General features: G+C 45.7%; 1 protein-coding gene across 1 annotated transcript in view; it reads left to right on the top strand.

Annotated features, from left to right (window-relative positions):
• Positions 1–19,803, top strand: part of MRPL39 (mitochondrial ribosomal protein L39) — an 89,737-nt gene that overhangs the window by 43,489 nt on the left and 26,445 nt on the right. Inside the window, exons 7-8 of the mRNA XM_073670815.1 lie at positions 13,511–13,576; positions 14,402–14,555. Coding sequence (XP_073526916.1) covers positions 13,511–13,576; positions 14,402–14,555 — 220 coding nt within the window. The remainder of the gene's footprint in view (positions 1–13,510; positions 13,577–14,401; positions 14,556–19,803) is intronic.

Here is a 19,803-nt window from a genome sequence, read left to right as displayed (position 1 = left end):
TGAACCAAAAAAAAAAACCCAAGATGTGTGAACAGAGAATTCTGGTGTCTCAGTCTTTTCTGGTTCTGCAAAACGCTGCTGAAAATTTGCATAAAAACTGCATAAAAAAAACGCTGAAAAAAACATGATGTGTGAACATAGCCTAAATGGTTATCTTGTCCAGCCACATATTCCCCGAGTATTCAGCTGATTTCACTGCGCTGTTCTGGGACCCCTGACTGCTGGGACCCCTGACTGTGACGGAGCCTTACTTACACATTTCTCGGTATTGCACCGCTGATGTGCTTCCACGTCAATGTAGCAGCGGTTTGCCCCAGTCATCTCCTTACTGATGTGATGGCGATATACCTCGGACAGCTATTTATCCCGACTCCGACATACACATGGAACTAAGTGCGAATATGTTTAAGTAGAGGGCAATAAACTGATGCAGCTTGGCTACTGTCAGACATGAAATTGAGCTACCATTGGATGGGGTTTGCAGAACCCTGTGCACAGTAAGTAGTCATCCAGTCCTACGGAGATCAGCAGTTTTGGGCAAATTCTTCTAATTCACCTGGTGATCAAATGAGAAGGACCAGGCATGCTGAATTTCAGCACGCCCAATCCTTTGTTCTTACAGGGAAAAAAAAATGTCTTCTCCTCTCTCCCCACATGCAGGTTCAGGAGATCAGGCGGTATTGCTCAGCTGACGCCATTGACGTTGTATCAGTACCTTAAAGAGCACTTGGCATCTGCCACATAGTTCCAGAGATATTGGTATTTTTACACTTGCTAATTATTATGGTCTTTAACCAAGGGGGCGTGGCTCAGATCCTCTGGGGCGTGTCTTTAGGGTGCCATTTGCCACGCCCCTTTAGTAAATCTTAGAAAAATTTGCACTAGATAGATCCATATCTCCCAGAACCATGTGGCAGATTTAAAAAAAAAAAAAAAAAAAAAAACACTAAAAAAACTAACTGAATCAAAGCAAAAACTGTCCCCTTTTAACGTGGTGTCTGGTCCTCTTTAATACATCTTCAGTAAGTTCTCCAGAGGCTTTAGAAGGGCGGGGGGGCTGGATACAAAGTCTTTACCGGTGTCCACAGCGCTGCTTGACTGTCTTATATACACTGACAAGCCAAAAGGTAACAATGTTCTGAGATTTTCACTTTCAGGCTCCATATCTCACCGTCCACTTCTGCGTCCAACATGAGACTACCATCATTTTATTGACGATCATCTTGGTTATCTCTTACATAAATTTGATTTGCATCTATTTAGCGTATGATTAGTTATGCCGGTTCTTCTCATGTCACTGCATTGTTACTGTTTTGCTCCTAAAAATCTAAATTTTAAATTTTTATTATTTTGTCAGTATTTTGTAAATCCACCTTTTTGGCTTTCAGCGCTGCCTGAATCCTTCTGGGCATGCTCTCGATCAGATTCCAGCATGTCTAGACTGATATCTGATCCCAGGTCTCTTCTACTCGTCCCCAAAGTTGGTGCATACTGGTCGCCTCACACGGGTATGTATACAGCTTTTTCTTCAACTCTACCCACAAGTGTTCAATTGGGTTGAGGTGTGGAGACTGTGGGGGCCAATCTACTTCATTGGCATTAATTCATTTCTTCGCCAATCTCAACGTGCGCTTTGGGTCATTGTCCTGCTGGAACACGCTCGTCCTTTTCATACCCATAGTACTCGAGTGTACAAAGTAACTCGCCTCGTAGGATACTCGCATATAGCTCAGCATTGAGACCACCATCGATCTTGGTCAAGTATCCAGCGCCTTTTGGCGGAGAAACAACCCCATATCATCAGGCTTCCTCCACCGAACTTGACAGTTCCCTCAGTTTCTCGATCCATTAGCCCCTTTTCTCTTGTTTCTTCCAGACCCATTTGCACCATCAGAGGCCGGTGTATTGACTTTCGTCTCCTCTCTCCAAACAACCCACTTCCGATCTTCTACTGTCCAATTTTTGTACTTTTTTTTTCAAAATCGAGCCTACGCTCCTTATGACATTTTTGAAGTTGAGGATTCTTCATCTCTTCAGCCCGAAAGTGAAAAGTTTAAAACATTGTTACCCTTTTGCTCGTTAGTGTAGTAGGACCAACAAGTTGTTAGTGAGACCGATAGTGGGGCTGAACAAAATGTACAAAAATGTGCACATCGGGGATGCTGGGCCCACAGTATTCTGCTGGGCATGTGATATGTGTGTGACCATTCTGGTTGTGTTGTCGTTATAGTGTTAATAATGACGGGTATATATGTGACGGTGGTAGCGCAATGGGCCGTGTACAGTGGAGGGAATTACGGGCTTCCTGCAGTGCAGATAAGCCATATGACACTCCTGTGTGACTAATGCTGAAAAATTGTTCAGTCGTTCCTCTCCGGACTTGCAAAGCTTTTAATACCGTTGATTTCTATGCCGTAGTCTAGACTTTTCGAGCAGTGAGTAGCATTCCTGAAATGAATAGCTGCTTACACAGCGTGGCATTGGGGCTGGATGTGATCGTCTCCTGAATGCAATTTCTGCCATTTTCAGAAATGTCATATTTATAAAAGGAAAATATTTTCTATCTATTGTGGAAAGCAAGAATTAAGGGTCATTTTTAATTATACCTGCAGGAATGCATTGTGGTAAAAAAAAACAACTATAAAGTGACACAAAATCTGTAGAAAAGCATCATCTTGCTGCCCGCATTTACCACAACAAATTAAAATTGCTTTTGGTTTATATACCAGTCTGATATGTCCTATTCTGTCAAGATTTTCATACTCTATAATTTGCCATCCGCGCTTTTTTTGCATGGATCATTCTTATTAGCATTCTACCAGCACTGTAGGAGCTAGAACTTCCCTTCTCTCACTTCCCAGCGTGCATGGTGCTTGTAATGGTCAGTGGTTTCCTGTCCTGACTGGAAGCCTTCCATTCTGCAATGCCTGTATGCAATTTGACAAACAGGAGAGTAAGAATAGGGAGTCCCGCCCCCGCTTCCTGTAGAGAGACATAGGCCTGCCCCCACTTCCTGTAGAGAGACGTAGGCCTGCCCCCCACTTCCTGTAGAGAGACGTAGGCCTGCCCCCCACTTCCTGTAGAGAGAGTAGGCGGCAGGCCCGCGTCCTGTAGAGAAAGGGCGGCAGGCCCGCGCCCCCCGCGTCCTGTAGAGAGAGGGCGGCAGGTCAGCGCCCCCCGCGTCCTGTAGAGAGGGCGGCAGGCCCGCGCCCCCCGCGGCTTGTAGAGAGAGGGCGGCAGGCCCGCGCCCCCCGCGGCCTGTAGAGAGAGGGCGGCAGGCCCGCGCCCCCCGCGGCCTGTAGAGAGAGGGCGGCAGGCCCGCGCCCCCCGCGGCCTGTAGAGAGAGGGCGGCAGGCCCGCGCCCCCCGCGGCCTGTAGAGAGAGGGCGGCAGGCCCGCGCGGCCTGTAGAGAGAGGGCGGCAGGCCCGCGCGGCCTGTAGAGAGAGGGCGGCAGGCCCGCGCCCCCCACGTCCTGTAGAACGGGACAGTGCTTAATGTTTAATGCCATTTACTGCCCTATTATGTTATTGTCAAACTTGTGACTCCCAGTCCAACTGTAGATCTATTAACCTGCACGCCCGTGCCTTAGGGATATATGCCCAGTCCAACTGTAGATCTATTAACCTGCACGCCCGTGCCTTAGGGATATATGCCCAGTCCAACTGTAGATCTATTAACCTGCACGCCCGTGCCTTAGGGATATATGCCCAGTCCAACTGTAGATCTATTAACCTGCACGCCCGTGCCTTAGGGATATATGATGCTGTTCGTTCAGGTATTAGACAAATGGTCGGGCTAAGATTTATGGCGTAATACTGACGCTCCTTCTATCTCGCATCCAACATACTCTTCGACCAGCTACGATCCGGCTTTCGTCCCTGCTGTTCTACTGAAATGGCCCGAACTAAAGTAACAAATGACCTGCTAATAGACCATACTCTGTACTTTTCGTACTAGACTTGTCTTCTGCCTTTGACACAGTCAACTACTTCCTCCTACTGAAAATCCTTTCTTCTCTTGGCATCACACACTTGGCCCTATTCCTGGATCTTCTCATGCGTCACTAACCATACATTTGGCGCTTTCTGGTTTCTCTGGCCATGTCTCTCAACTCTCTGTGGAGCCCTGGACTCCTCTCCATTTAAATATTTGGCCTGGACTCCTCATAAAGCCCCATTACTTTCAATGTATATTCCACCTATATGCTGATGACACCTCAGATCTACTTCTCGACCCAGATGTCACCTCACTACTGTCCAGAATCCGAGTGGCATATCTTCCTTCTTCTCATCATGCTTTCTAAAACTCAATGTGGACAAAACCAAACTCATCTACCCTCTGTCCCACTCACTCCCCCCCCCCAGATCTGGCAATCACAATAAATTACTTAATGCTTTTCCCAGTGTCAAATCCAAGCCGTTATCACCTCCTCTCACCTCCAAGTCAAGAACATTTCCCAAATCCGTCCTTTCCCTCCTCCCCTGAGTCAACAAAATTGTTAGTATATGCCCTTATTTCCCACGTTGAATACTGCAACATCCTCCTCTGTGGTCTATCATCAACTCCGTTGCCCTATCAATCTACCTCTCCCCTCTGCCAATCCCTTCTCTGGCTTCTAATTACCCAAAGAATACAGTTTAAATTGCTTTCAAGGCCGACTATAATCTGTCTCCTCCATATATCTCCATTCTAATCCCCAAATTCATCCCCACATGTAATCTCCGATCTTCACAAGATCTCCTTCTGTCCTCCTCCCTTGTATTATCCTCACACAACCATTTACAAGATTTCTCCTGAGCATCCCCTCTATTTTGGAACTCTGCTCCCCAGCACATCAGACTGAAACCTTCAGATACAACCACAAAACTAATCTTTTCAGAAGAACCTGCAAGAACCCCACTGCCACTTGACCACTACTTGTGCTGTTCCAACCCCTCAATCTACTGTACTCCTCTCCAATATCTTAGAGTCAAGGCCTTAAGGTCAGGGTCCTCTCCCAGTTTGTCACCAATATTTTCTTGTACTTGTTAATATTTCATATGTGTTAAGATGTATGTAAACATGTACGGCGCTCTGGAGTTCATGGTGTTTTATGGGAATCTGTCAGTAAGATCAACCCCCACGCCTCCTAAACCATGTAGACGTATATGGGTACACAGGTCTTTGAAATGTAAATCCATCTACACTTTTATATCTTCTATCTGTTGCTGCATTCCAAAGTAATTAGTATTTTAATCCAAAAGACATGTTAAGTGCTTTGAACTTGACAGAGCTCTTCCCAAGCCTTTGCTTCCACAGGTTGTTTTCCTACCCAGCACCAACCTCTTAAGCTTGATTGATAGCCCATTGTGTGACGCCAGGTGCCAGGCACAGAAATCGGACAGTGAGCTATCAATCGGGCTAGAGAGAATGGTGCCGAGCGGGGAAACAACCTGATGAGACTCTGGCTCCGTCACACCTACAGCACTTACGTGCATTTAACTTAAAATGCTAATTATTCAGAAATGCAGCAACAGATAGAAGATATAAAGGTGTCAATGGATTTATATTTCAAAGACCTCGATGACCATATGAGTGGTTTGGAAAGAAGAGGGAGTCATCTTACTGGCAGATTCCCTTTTAAAATAAATAATAGTAATAATAAAAGACAAGCTCATTACAGCCGTCTGACCAAGGCCGATCAGTGGTCGTACAGAGAAGAGCAAAATCGGCCAAACATGACAATTTTTGGGCAGAATTGGTCGGCTGTGTTGTCTGCCCCAAGAGTTGATGCTTTGGGTGTGAAGGCTCATGGAGGGCATGTAGGATATTCAGGGCACCGGAGGGATGGTGCTCCTCTGACAGCTAGTGAAGGGGTCTGGGTAGCTAAATACAGTCTTCAGGTGGAGGATGTCCTCTGAGGAGCTTCATAATGTCTTCATTCTATACATGCTAAAGGCTGAAGAAGGGGTTAAAGCAGAGTTATGTTTGAGATGTAACCACATGCAAATGCAACTTAAATGAAGCCATGCCGCTTCCTCCGGTAACCTTCACCCCGATCAGCACTTTCTTGTATGTGAGCCTGGCGTCTCTATGATTTAGTCTTGCATGTCTGTTCTTTGATCATCATGTGTTAAGTGCGGCCCAGCGTGAGCGGAAGCCCCGGGGCTCGTGTGTAACATATTCCTGCTCATTTATGTGTCGCCGCCGAGAAAGATAAAGAGAAGCAAAATGCATAAACTACCGTATAAGAGATGTACGTATTACTGATCTGAAGCCGTCTCCTGTCATCACCAGCTACCCCAAACGCACAAGATTGGCTCAGAAATGTATTAGGGCCGGCTAACAGGAGGCGGAAAAGTCAGTGTAGTCCTGCACGCTAACAATGTACGTGTCCTTCCCCACATAAACTGAAAATTGCTTTTTATGCACTTGCCTATGTCTAGGAACTGTCCCCATTCTCATTCTCTGTAACAATTCACTGTTTTGATTGGACGAATACTTTTTATTAGCATTCTGACAGCACTATAGGTGTTTGAAATGCCTTTCCCCGCACTTCCCAGCATGCATTGCTGCTGCCTGCCCAAACTGAAATCCCACCTTTCTGTAATGCCTGTATACATTATGACAAAGAAGAAGGCAGGAGCAGAGACGCTTACTGTTCTGCCATTTCTGCTGCTAGAAATGGATTATATTTGACATCAGGCAGGGGGCAGCAGGTGAGATTGAGAACCCCCTCCCAGCGGCTGGTACTTTTGGAGTGATTTTCTGGGGTGGGGGGGAGTCAAACTGCCTAATTTTGTGTTTAAGATCTATGGTATGCACATGGATGTTTTCTATGGATCCTCAGGAGCTAAATTTAAGGAGTACGGTAATTGTTTTTAATTTTTATTTAATAAATCAATAGTTCACATAACATATATTACAAAGTTATGTATTTTTATCTGAGAATTTTGTTTCTTTCCCCTCCTAAATAGATCTTCCACTCTCAATTCATGGTACTATCTCTCTTTAGTGAAAACAGATTTTCTCATGACAAAGATGACAGTTGGTGCTTATAATAATTCTATGGAGAGGGGGAGAAGCTAGATATCACAGACAAAAGGGAGCAGCTAGAGGCAGACACAGACGGGAGGGACGAGCTGGAGGCAGACACAGACGGGAGGGACGAGCTGGAGGCAGACACAGACGGGAGGGACGAGCTGGAGGCAGACACAGACGGGAGGGACGAGCTGGAGGCAGACACAGACGGGAGGGACGAGCTGGAGGCAGACACAGACGGGAGGGACGAGCTGGAGGCAGACACAGACGGGAGGGACGAGCTGGAGGCAGACACAGACGGGAGGGACGAGCTGGAGGCAGACACAGACGGGAGGGACGAGCTGGAGGCAGACACAGACGGGAGGGACGAGCTGGAGGCAGACACAGACGGGAGGGACGAGCTGGAGGCAGACACAGACGGGAGGGACGAGCTGGAGGCAGACACAGACGGGAGGGACGAGCTGGAGGCAGACACAGACGGGAGGGACGAGCTGGAGGCAGACAGTGTTGCACTAAGTCTTTCCCACACCTTGAGTGACAAAGGGAAGAGGGAAAGGGAGCCCAGACTCTAGAGAAAGGGGTAAAGTGGAGACCTCCTAGGTTGATCCACCATCGCCCTGTGATCTGAAACATAGCAGGTATTTATACACCCAGGCAGGGTGTTAATTAGCCAGAGGGAGGTAGCCGCTGGGCCCTAGAGACAGCCTCTAAGAAGATGTCTGTACTGCCAAATGTAGAGATCTCCTGCAACCAACTGCAGGGCGACTGTCTGTCATTTCTGACACACCCGACAGTTACAGTTCTTCATAGAGCCAATTAATATTGGTTTTGCAATGCAATTGTGCCAGTTTAATCATAAAACTTAGTGGAGATAAAAAGCTCATAAACACCACATACAGGGCTTGTCAAAATGCATCATACCCCAAATATTGGGTAGTTGATGACCACGACCTATGTAAAGAACTGCTTTTGGGAGTATCTGATGATCCGGCACCTCCGCTGCGCTATGTATGTTAGATTATCAGAGTTTGTAAAATATGCATTACTACAGATGACAATTACCGTGTTATCTCTGCACACAGCGAGATGATAAACCTGGCCCACATATACAGTAGTGTACAAAATAATAGCAGTCCAATACGACTAACCAGATTATTCACTGTTCTTGGTATAATTTATATTTCCACATGTCAAACAATTTACCGTTTGGTGCAGTAGATTCTAAGAAAACCAACAGACTCCGCATTCATGATCTGAATGTTTTTGAGTCTGTGTATTTGAATAATTAATTGAAAGGAGGTGTGTTCAAAATAATAGCAGTGTGGAGTTCAATTAGTGAGGTCTATCATTCTGTGAAGAAACTGGTGTGAATCAGGTGGCCCTTATTTAAGGGTGAAGCCAGCACATGTTGTACATGCATTTCTCCTTGAAAGCCTGAGAAATATGGGTCGTTTGAGACCTTGTTCAGAAGAACAGCGTACTTTGATTAAAAAGTTGATTGGAGAGGGTAAAACTTATAGAGAAGTGCAGACAATGATCGGCTGTTTAGCTAAAATGATCTCCAATGCTTTAAAATGAAAAGCAAAACAAGAGCAACGTGAAAGAAAACGAAAGACTACAATTCGAATGGATCGTAGAATAGCCAGAATGGCAAAGGCTCAGCCAATGATCAGCTCCAGGATGATCAAAGACAGTCTCAAGTTACCTGCGAGTACTGTGACAGTTAGAAGACGCCTGTGTGAAGCTAAGCTCCTAATAAGTCCCCACAAAGTCTCAGTGTTAAAAAAAAAATAAAAAAACAAAAATTGAGCTTGGTTTAAGTTGGTATACATGCTGCACATAAATGCACATTTACACTGGCTATAAATCAGAAAAAAACTACAAGAAGCAAAATAAACAAACCTCGCTGTAAGTAAATGAATTAAAAAGCAAAAGAGCATTTAAATAGCATAGGATACTTGGTAACACTGTTTTTGATCAAAAATAATATAAAAACCATCCCACCACGGCACAGTGACCCTATTCAAAGTTGACCTCAGTGTGTGAGTAAGGGCAGACAAAGGACTGGGTCCTGAACTGTGGACACCAGCCCAGGGAAGCTGTGTTCAGCTGGTCTTCATTAATCCAATAAGGGATAGTGCTGATGGTCTTATAGTGATAGCCAGAGCCTGCATATTGCTCCCCAGGTCTGTTTAATGATAACCCATATAAACATCTGCTCGCCATTATCTGTGTTCGATAAAATAAAAGAAATTTGCAATTGATTTGCTTGCTCATATTACAAATAATACACTTAGTGTTGGGCCTCATTCAGGCGTCTGATCGTTTTTCTCGCATGTACAAAAAAAAAAAAAGCGTTTTTTTTGGCTCAGACTCTGATCAGAGTGTGGTCCGAGCGTCATCACTTTTTCTCGTACCTGGAGAAAAAAAGGAAGTTTCTCCACTTTATCTTTTCTGATAGTCCGTGGAAATTGGAACACTCTCAAAAGTCATCCGAGTGTGGGCTGATTTTTCCACACACCCCTACTCGCAATGCTCATTTTGATTTGACCCTCGGATAAAAATTGGGAAGGTCTCCACTATTTTAGGCTCAGACTTAGATCAGACTGATCAGAGGGTGGTCCGAGCCAGGGGCGTACATAGGAATCATGGGGCCCCATAGCAGAAGTTCTAATTGGGGCCCCCCCCTCCAAAAAAAAAAAGTTAATTATTGTCGTGGTCACACAAGAGCAGATCTCACAACTTTCCATCCGTTACATAATAATTTTCCCCCTGCTGTAGTCCTAGATCCCTCTTTTATTGTCCCATAAAGTGTCATGCCAACAAAAGTATGATACCCCCATGGTGAATTCCTCCACATGCGCAGTATAATGTCCCTACTGTACCCCAAGTCAACTCCCAGGGCAAAGTATGGTGATCCCCCAACTGTGACCCCTTAGAGCTAGAGAGGATGATACGTAATAAGGGAGGGTGTTATACATAAAAAAAAGGTGAAACTATATAACTAAGGACGGCGCTATACATAATAAGTGAGTACACTATATACTGAGTATGCTATACATAATACGGCTACATTCCTGCATCTGTGTGCAGTGTCGGTGTGCTACCCTGTTTTACTGACGCATTGAGCATGTCCTATTCTAATCCTCAAAATTGGATCAGAACAGGACATTCTCTGACTCTCACAGATCTCATTCTCAGATCCGTGATTTTCATGGATGTGTTATGTATCTATAAAACTGTACGAGTCCGTGGACCATGCGATAAAAAATTCTGGCAGCACACGGACATGTCACACAAATGTGAGAATGCAGCCTAAGGGATTTTACAGATCACATTATCACTCCAAGTCACACAGTGCAGATACAGAATAATATTTACATCCAGGCACTTACCGCTGACGTCTCATCTGATCAGAGTCAGTTTCTGCTGCTTCTTCTCCATCTGGTCAGACCTTCATGTCGACATCTCCCAGCCACGACTCGTCTTGTCACGATGATCAGTACAGCCCTAAAAATAACAAGGTCTCATATATTGTATATATACTTGTCTCCCCCACACTGCGCCCCTGAATACAGATATGTACCCCACCATTAATATACTATTAGCCACTTAGTAATGAAAATACAAAGTGATAAGCAGCACTGTGCCCCCCATTAACTATAATCTCTGCCACCCAATAATATAAATTATTCAATCTCTGTGACTCTCCCCAATTAACTGTAAGACTATGTGCACACGGAAAATATACAAGGCTTTGCAGTACAAGCAAAGTGAAACCCCCATCATTGCTCTCTACCAGCACCCCCATCATTGCTCTTTCCTAGCACCCCCATCAATGCTCTCTCCAGCCCCATCATTGCTCTCCCCATTTCCACCATCCTCATCATTGCTCTCCCCAGTCCCACCATCCCCATCATTGCTTTCCCCAGCCCCACCATCCCCATCATTGCTCTCCCCAGCTCCATCAGCCCCATCATTGCTCTCCCCAACCTCACCATCCCCATCATTGCTCTCCCCAGTCCCACCATCCCCATCATTGCTTTCCCCAGCCCCATCATTGCTCTTCCCAGCCCCACCATCCCCATCATTGCTCTCCCCAGTCCCATCATTGCTCTCCCCAGCCCCACCATCCACATCATTGATCTCCTCAGCTCCATCAGCCCCATCATTGCTCTCCCCGTCGCCACCATCCCCATCATTGCTCTCCCCAGTCCCACCATCTCCATCATTGCTCTCCCCAGCCCCATCATCCCCATCATTTCTCTACCCATCCCCCTCATTGCTCTCCCCCACCTCCCCTCATTCTCCTGTTCCTCTCCCCAGCGTTTTAAGTAAAAAAAACAAAAACTTACCTCTCAGCACTCTCTCCTGCAGCATCCTCCTAGTTGCTGGCAACTTTCTTCCTGACCCAGGCGAGCTCTGCATGATGATGTCATCAAGCTGCGCGCGTCTGTTTCAAGGAGGAAGCAGAGAACGGATCCCTCCAGCTCCGCTGCCATTTTCCTCCTGTCAGCCGCAGAGCTGCAGGGATCGCTTCATGCCCGCCGCGTGCAGGGAGCAGCTGCATCGGCGGCGGTATGTCCTCCCCTGGACTGCTATGGGGCCCCCTCGCGTCACGGGCCCCATAGCAGTCGCGTGGCCTGCCGCCATTGGCGGTACCCCACTGGTCCGAGCTTAATCACTTACTCTCGTACCTGAAGTAAAAAAGGAAGTTTCTCCACCTTCTGTTTTCTGATAGTCCGTGAAAATCGAAACACTCTTGGAAATCATCCAATTTTTCCACAGACCCATACTTACTTTGGTCATTTTGATTCGACCCTCGGATCAAAATCGGACATGCCTCCGCTATGTTCTGCGGAACGCATGGAAATGTGAATGGCCTCATAGACCATCACCGGTATGAGGGCTAGCCATGAAAATCACGTATAGCACTCGTATGCAAAAATTGGGTGTGAGAGTGGAGCTTAAATCTTGTTCTTGTTCTTCTGCTCCTGCTCCCAGGTTTTTGTTGACTGGCTGCAGCGGTCATATTCACTATGGTAGTGATGTCACCACTGCTCCCTGTCACTGGGTTCCAAAGCTCTTGCTGTTTGCATCAACTAAGCCCTCTGATTGGCTTCAGCTGTCATGTGACTGACTGAATGGGATGTCATCATTTCCGGTGTCTACAGGGACTACCCGAGCAGCAGTAAGGGATTATTAATTGTTATTGATAAAACCCCACTTTAGGGGCATTTTTAGATAAAACCTTAAAAGAAAAAAAAAAAAAAAGCCTTTAAAAAGGATGTGTGACTTCCTATAATGTATTATTTGTTCTACCTTTAATAAATGCTACTGTTCTCTAAAGCTCCATTATTTAATTGCATGTACCATCGGCCATAAATTAAAGGGAATCTGTCACCAGATTTTTGCCACCTAATCTGAGAACAGCGTAATGTGAGGACAGAGACCTTGATTCCAGCGATGTGTCCCTTACTGAGCCGCCTGCTGTAGGCTTCATAAAATCCGTTTTATCAGCAGCAGGTTTACTAGTCCTCTAATGATAATCTCCTGCTGTGTAGTCCTCCATATTCATGAGCTCAGTAAGTCACATGGCTGGAATCAGGGTCTCTACCCCTACATCGTGCTGTTGTCAGGGAAGCAAAAACGTGGTGACAGATTCCCCTTTAAAGCTTTAACACTATTGTACAGGTTATCTATGATCAGGGGGGTTTGCTTTGTGTTTTTATAGGTTTTTAAGACTTTTTTTTTTTTTTTTTTTTTTTTTAAATAATGCTTTTTGGATTTTTTTTGTGTATTACCCAGACATTAAGATCATAACTCCCAGCATCCATGTATAGTTGAACCTATAGAGAGACGTCTAAGGCTATGTTCACACTTCATGTTTTTTTTGCGTCACAAATTTGCTGCAAAACCTGATCTTCAAGGACATTTTGTTCAGGATTTTTCTTGCAGTTTTGGTGATTCTTTTGATGCATTTTTGGTGCATTTTTCAGCGTTGTTTTCACTGTCCTCCTTTCTCTTTTTATGCATGTACATAAAGTTCTGTGCGGGAAAAAAAAAAAGACCCCCATTCTATGTTGGCATCAAAAACGCTGATACAAATTTTGATGCATTTTTGATGTTTCTTCAGCGTTTTTTCATAGGAAGTAATGGGTGGTAAAAAAAAAAACCGCTGAAGAAACACATCAAAAAACGCTGAAAGAAGTGACATGCTCTATTTTCCAAAAAACCGAACCAAGGCACAAAATACTGACCAAAAAAAAACCATGATGTGTGAACAGACTTCTGATTTCTCATAGACTTTGCTGTTACTGCTCAATGCTGAAAATTTGCATAAAAATCTGCATCAAAAACGCTGAAAAAACCATGATGTGTGAACATAGCCTAAAACTGGCGCTCGCATCTCTGCTGATGTTGTTATTTGTTTTCTGGTCACTTTTGTGACGTTTTCCTATACATTAATTGGAGGCTGTTGTTTCCTCAGGTACAAGCTGCTGATGCTGGAAGAAAAGGCAGCACAACACCCTGAGGGAAAGGTGACTGTGCACAGGTCAGTATTTATCTGAACCTACATGGCTATATAGAGTCTGTCAGCACTAGATGACTGTTCAAACCTAGCACATGCGCTCGGTCCACAATGGCGTGGTCAAACAGTTCAGTACACTTTTCCACCTGGTTTCCATCTATTCCCTCCCCTCTTTGGCTCCTGGCAATTGTGGAGGGTGGTGGGAGTTGGGAAGGTGCACTGAACTGTTTGGCATCTGTGCTTGGTTTGATCAGTCATTTTGTGCTGACAGACTCTCTTGTAAAAAAAAAAAAAAAAAAAAAAAATATTTTTTTTTTGTTTAAAACATCAGGCTTCCTTTAAAATAATAAAATGAAGAATACTAACATAACAAATGTCCTCCACTGGTGTCTGGACGTCCCCGGTACTTGCTGCACAGCTGTGTGATTGGCTGCAGTGGTCACATGACCATTCGGCTGGAACAGGAAGTGCAAAGGAAAGTGGGGGCTGTAGTGGATGAGGCACAGTGTTCGGTGGGTAAAGGGGTCCTTGGTCATCTTTGTAGATACTTGGCCTTCCAGGATTAGAGAACTGGGGCGGGAGACATTTTACCACTGCAGCCAGTGAATACCTGGAAGTACAGAGACCAGTGGGGCCCCCAGGACCGATGCGGGGTGTGTATTATTACTTTACACCATTCTGGGCAGGTTTGTAGAATCTGTATAAAGCATGTGGCCGGGCCCGTTTCCTGGTATGACGACCATAGTGAGCGGATCCTTCATACCTAGATCATCTTAGTCGTGGTCCCTTATTAGCAGGACTATAATAGGAATCTTTTCCAACTTATCATACATCTCTGTTGCGTTCCAGATTTGGCGACTTTGTGGATCTCAGTGAAGGTCCCCATATTCCCAGGACCAGCTTTTGTATGCAGTACGAGGTGACGGCCCATCACCCCCTGTCCACCATCTCCTCAGAATATATTCGTCGTTTCCAGGCTCTCTCATTACCCAGACACTTGATGGTAAGAATGTACAAGGTTCACATGGGATATCATATGTGTCGTGTAGATTGATCAAGGAGGGTCTGAAGCTCCAAAAGCCTGGGGTCATCATCATCATCCTGAAGATCAGGGCTCGAGTCATCTGTAGCCACTGATGGAATATGATCTCCTCGAAATGTCCAAATATAAATGGGGCCTCCATGGAAGCCTCCACATCGTCCCCCAAATCATGATGATGGTGGAGAAAAAGGAGTTGGGATTTCAATGGCTGAACATTTTGTTCTCCCCAGGGAACCTAAGTCTCCGCCAGAAGTGTAACAATGACTTTTTCTTCTCTGTTAATAAGGCAGGAACGCTCGGCTGAGCCGAGACCTCATGTGTATGGCGTGTCCTCTCATGTGCACGACCATAGGTTATAAATGTTTGGTTGGTGGGGGGCCTGCAACATATCCCAAGAACAGGACTTCCAATTCCTCGTGTAAATAGATCGGCTATTCACACGCGAGACCACTGCTCCATTAGTAAGTGGAGCGATGGTCACGCATTGACCTTCGGTCTTTAGGACCAGTAGCGTGCATGTGTGACCACGAATGCCATAGTGCATATGCGTGATCTTTATTCACTGCCTATCACACTGTTCAAATGGAGGGGCCATCTGAGCAGATGGACCCCAGCAATCCTGCATTTATCTCTGATCCTGTGCAAATTGCCTCTTCAGAGAAAAAGAGGACTTGAACTCTATAGCGCCACCTATTGGAAGCAGCGATCCTACAAGTCACAATCAACCCTTTTAACGAGTCGTGCAATATGACTTAGGATAAAGGCCAAATCAGAATCTCAATTGTCAGACATGGTTACCTTGACATGCCAGAGCCAGTGCGGCACTCTCCACAAGGAGAAACGTTACCCCTTAGACCTCAGTCCAGATCCTCTCATGCCGCCAAATCAGTTCTCATACGTTGCACTGATGAGGGCCAACAGCCCGAAACAACATGTCTGCAAATTGAGATTCTGATTTGGCTTTTATCCTAAGTCATATTGCACGACTCGTTAAAGGGTTGATTGTGACATGTAGGATTTCTACTTCCAATAGGTGGCGCTATAGAGTACAAGTCCTCTTTTTCTCTGAAGAGGCAATTTGCATATTAAATTTCCCAGAGGAGCATTGCACAGCGAATAAGCCTCCTTACCATGACATGCCAGAACCGGTATGTCACTCTCCACAAGGAGAAACGCTACCCCTTAGATTTCTGATCCTGTGCATTTTTGGTGCTTTACCCCCTTTTAGTTGACCATACAAATAGCTGAGCTGAGAATGCAATTTATTTTAAATAGGTGTAGAGGGGTAAGATTTGAGACCCTCATGCACATTAGGTAAAATAAAATTAAGACGTAAACAGGAGTTTAAGATTTTGATTACCTTTTGTGTAGAGTTGGCACATGGCAATTACAGGACCACGTCCGTGGGCCACGTCTGTAATCTGACGCTGCTGAACAGGAGCTGTGAGAACTGCCTCTTACATGACGGCATCCGCGGCTGGACCTGGTCCATGGGCCACGTCCGTAATCTGTGGCTGCTGAACAGGAGCTGTGAGAACCGCCTCTTACATGACGGCATCCGCGGCTGGACCTGGTCCATGGGCCACGTCCGTAATCTGTGGCTGCTGAACAGGAGCTGTGAGAACCGCCTCTTACATGACGGCATCCGCGGCTGGACCTGGTCCATGGGCCACGTCCGTAATCTGTGGCTGCTGAACAGGAGCTGTGAGAACCGACTCTTACATGACGGCATCCGCGGCTGGACCAGGTCCATGGGCCACGTCCGTAATCTGTGGCTGCTGAACAGGAGCTGTGAGAACCGCCTCTTACATGACGGCATCCGCGGCTGGACCAGGTCCATGGGCCACGTCTGTAATCTGTGGCTGCTGAACAGGAGCTGTGAGAACCGACTCTTACATGACGGCATCTGCGGCTGGACCTGGTTCATGGTCCACGTCCGTAATCTGTGGCTGCTGAACAGGAGCTGTGAGAACCGACTCTTACATGACGGCATCTGCGGCTGGACCTGGTCCATGGTCCACGTCTGTAATCTGTGGCTGCTGAACAGGAGCTGTGAGAACCGCCTCTTACATGACGACATCTGCGGCTGGACCTGGTTCATGGTCCACGTCTGTAATCTGTGGCTGCTGAGCAGGAGCTGTGAGAACCGCCTCTTACATGACGACATCTGCGGCTGGACCTGGTTCATGGTCCACGTCTGTAATCTGTGGCTGCTGAGCAGGAGCTGTGAGAACCGCCTCTTACGTGACGGCATCCGCGGCTGGACCAGGTCCATGGGCCACGTCTGTAATCTGTGGCTGCTGAGCAGGAGCTGTGAGAACCGCCTCTTACATGACTGTGTCCGTGGATCTTCCTTTGATTAGTCGGCTAATCGCAAGAAGAGTGGCGATTTCTTGAAGGTAGGAGCCGTTCTCAGGACTCTACTCACCAAATCAAGACCATGCTGGGAGTTGTGGTTTCACCACAGCTGCACTGTTGCAGTTTGTGGACCCCTGGGCCTGTTTATGTAGGTGGGCGTCCATATACAATTGTCTTTCAGCCTAATTGCAATAAGAACAGCAGCTCCGGAGCTCAATCTGCTGCTCTAACGAGTAAAGTTCTGAGTGTGGACATGTGAGATTTCTGCAGTATTTCCATACTTGTTCAGTATTTTTCTTTCCCCCGTTTTATTTGTTTTGTGCTCTTGCTAGGAGTACAATACAATCAGCCTTGTATTGTATGGACAGTAGCGCATGTCCTTTATGTGAGCATAATTACAAGGGAGACTTGTTTGCGGACCCTTCAGATAACCCCGAGTGGTCCGGCTTCTGCTTCTTCATTCTTGCTGAGTGTTAAATAATAATTGCAGTTGAACAAGGGTCTATAATAGCGCTCTTGTTTTTCTTTCCTTTTTTCCTTTCTTCTCTGGTTAATAAGCTACAAGAGGCTCTGAATGATTAAATCGCATTTAACCGCGTGAGAGGCGATTGTGCTCTGCGTCCTTAGTCGGCTCATGCTGAGCGCGGCCGCGCGTTGTACGGGGAAGGGAGGATTGTTGTGGTGCAGAGCCTGGTAGAAAAGTGCCGTCACCTGGGAATAAAAAACCTGCTGCAGTGTATATATCGTGGAGGTCGTCGTGTGTAGTCAAGAGAGACACAGACACGACATATACCAGTGCCCACCTATATATCATAGACACGACATATACCAGTGCCCACCTATATATCATAGACACGACATATACCAGTGCCCACCTATATATCATAGACACGACATATACCAGTGCCCACCTATATATCATAGACACGACATATACCAGTGCCCACCTATATATCATAGACACGACATATACCAGTGCCCACCTATATATCATAGACACGACATATACCAGTGCCCACCTATATATCATAGACACGACATATACCAGTGCCCACCTATATATCATAGACACGACATATACCAGTGCCCACCTATATATCATAGACACGACATATACCAGTGCCCACCTATATATCATAGACACGACATATACCAGTGCCCACCTATATATCATAGACACGACATATACCAGTGCCCACCTATATATCATAGACACGACATATACCAGTGCCCACCTATATATCATAGACACGACATATACCAGTGCCCACCTATATATCATAGACACGACATATACCAGTGCCCACCTATATATCATAGACACGACATATACCAGTGCCCACCTATATATCATAGACACGACATATACCAGTGCCCACCTATATATCATAGACACGACATATACCAGTGCCCACCTATATATCATAGACACGACATATACCAGTGCCCACCTATATATCATAGACACGACATATACCAGTGCCCACCTATATATCATAGACACGACATATACCAGTGCCCACCTATATACAGTGGGGAAAATAAGTATTTGATACACTGTCGATTTTTGCAAGTTTTTCCACCTACAGAGAATGGAGAGGTCTGTAATTTTTATCGTAGCTATACTTCACCTGTGAGAGACCGAATCTAAAAAAAAAAATCCAGAAAATCACATTGTATGATTTTTACATAATTAATTTGCATTTTATTGCAAGAAATAAGTATTTGATACAATAGAAAAACAAAACTTAATATTTGGTACAGAAATCTTTGTTTGCAATTACAGAGGTCAGATGTTTCCTGTAGTTCTTGACCAAGTTTGCCCACACTGCAGCAGGGATTTTGGCCCACTCCTCCATACAGATCTTCTCCAGATCTTTCAGGTTTAGGGTCTGTCGCTGGACAACATTGAGTTTTAGCTCCCTCCAAAGATTTTCTGTTGGGTTCAGGTCTGGAGTCTGGCTAGGCCACTCCAAGACCTTCAAGTGCTTTTTATGAAGCCACTCCTTAGTTGCCCTGGCTGTGTGTTTCAGGTCATTGTCATGATGGAAGACCCAGCCATGATCCATCTTCAATGCTTTTACTGAGGGAAGGAGGTTACTGGCCAAAATCTCATGATACTTGACCCCATCCATCCTCCCTTCAATACGGTCCAGTCATCCTGTCCCCTTTGCAGAGAAGCACCCCCAAAGTATGATGTTTCCCCCACCATGCTTCACGATTGGGACAATGTTCTTGGGGTTGTATTAATTTTTCTTCTTCCTCCAAACACTGCATGTGGAGTTGATACCAAAAAGTTCTATTTTGGTCTTATATGACCACATGACCTTCTCCCATGCCTCCTCTGGATCATCCAGATGGTCATTTGTGAACTTCAAATGGGCCTGGACATGTGCTGGTGTGAACACAGGGACCTTGCGTGCCCTGCAGGATTTTAATCCATGACAGCTTAGTGTGTTACGAATGGTCATATTTGAGATTGTGGTTTCAGCTCTCTTCAGGTCATTGACCAGGTCCTCCCATGTATTTCTAGGCTGATTCCTAACCTTTCTCAGAATCATCCTTACCCCACGAGGCGAGATCCTGCATGGAGTCCCAGACCAAGGAAGATTGACAGTCATCTTGTGTTTCTTCTATTTTCCAATAATTGCGCCAACAGTTGTTGCCTTCTCACCAAGCTGCTTGTCTATTGTCCCGTAGCTGCAGGTCTACAAATTTGTCCCTGGTGTCCTTAGACAGCTCTTTGGTCTTGGCCAAGAGGAGTGTGATTGAGTGTGTGGACAGGTGTCTTTTATACAGGTAATGAGTTCAAACACATCATTGCACATTAATACAGGTAATGAGTGCAGAG

This window comes from Phyllobates terribilis, unplaced genomic scaffold (genome assembly GCF_046119375.1).
Source record: "Phyllobates terribilis strain yellow unplaced genomic scaffold, ASM4611937v1 Scaffold_2__4_contigs__length_985480577, whole genome shotgun sequence".
Classification (NCBI taxonomy): domain Eukaryota; kingdom Metazoa; phylum Chordata; class Amphibia; order Anura; family Dendrobatidae; genus Phyllobates; species Phyllobates terribilis.
This window is presented reverse-complemented; position numbering and strand designations above follow the sequence as displayed.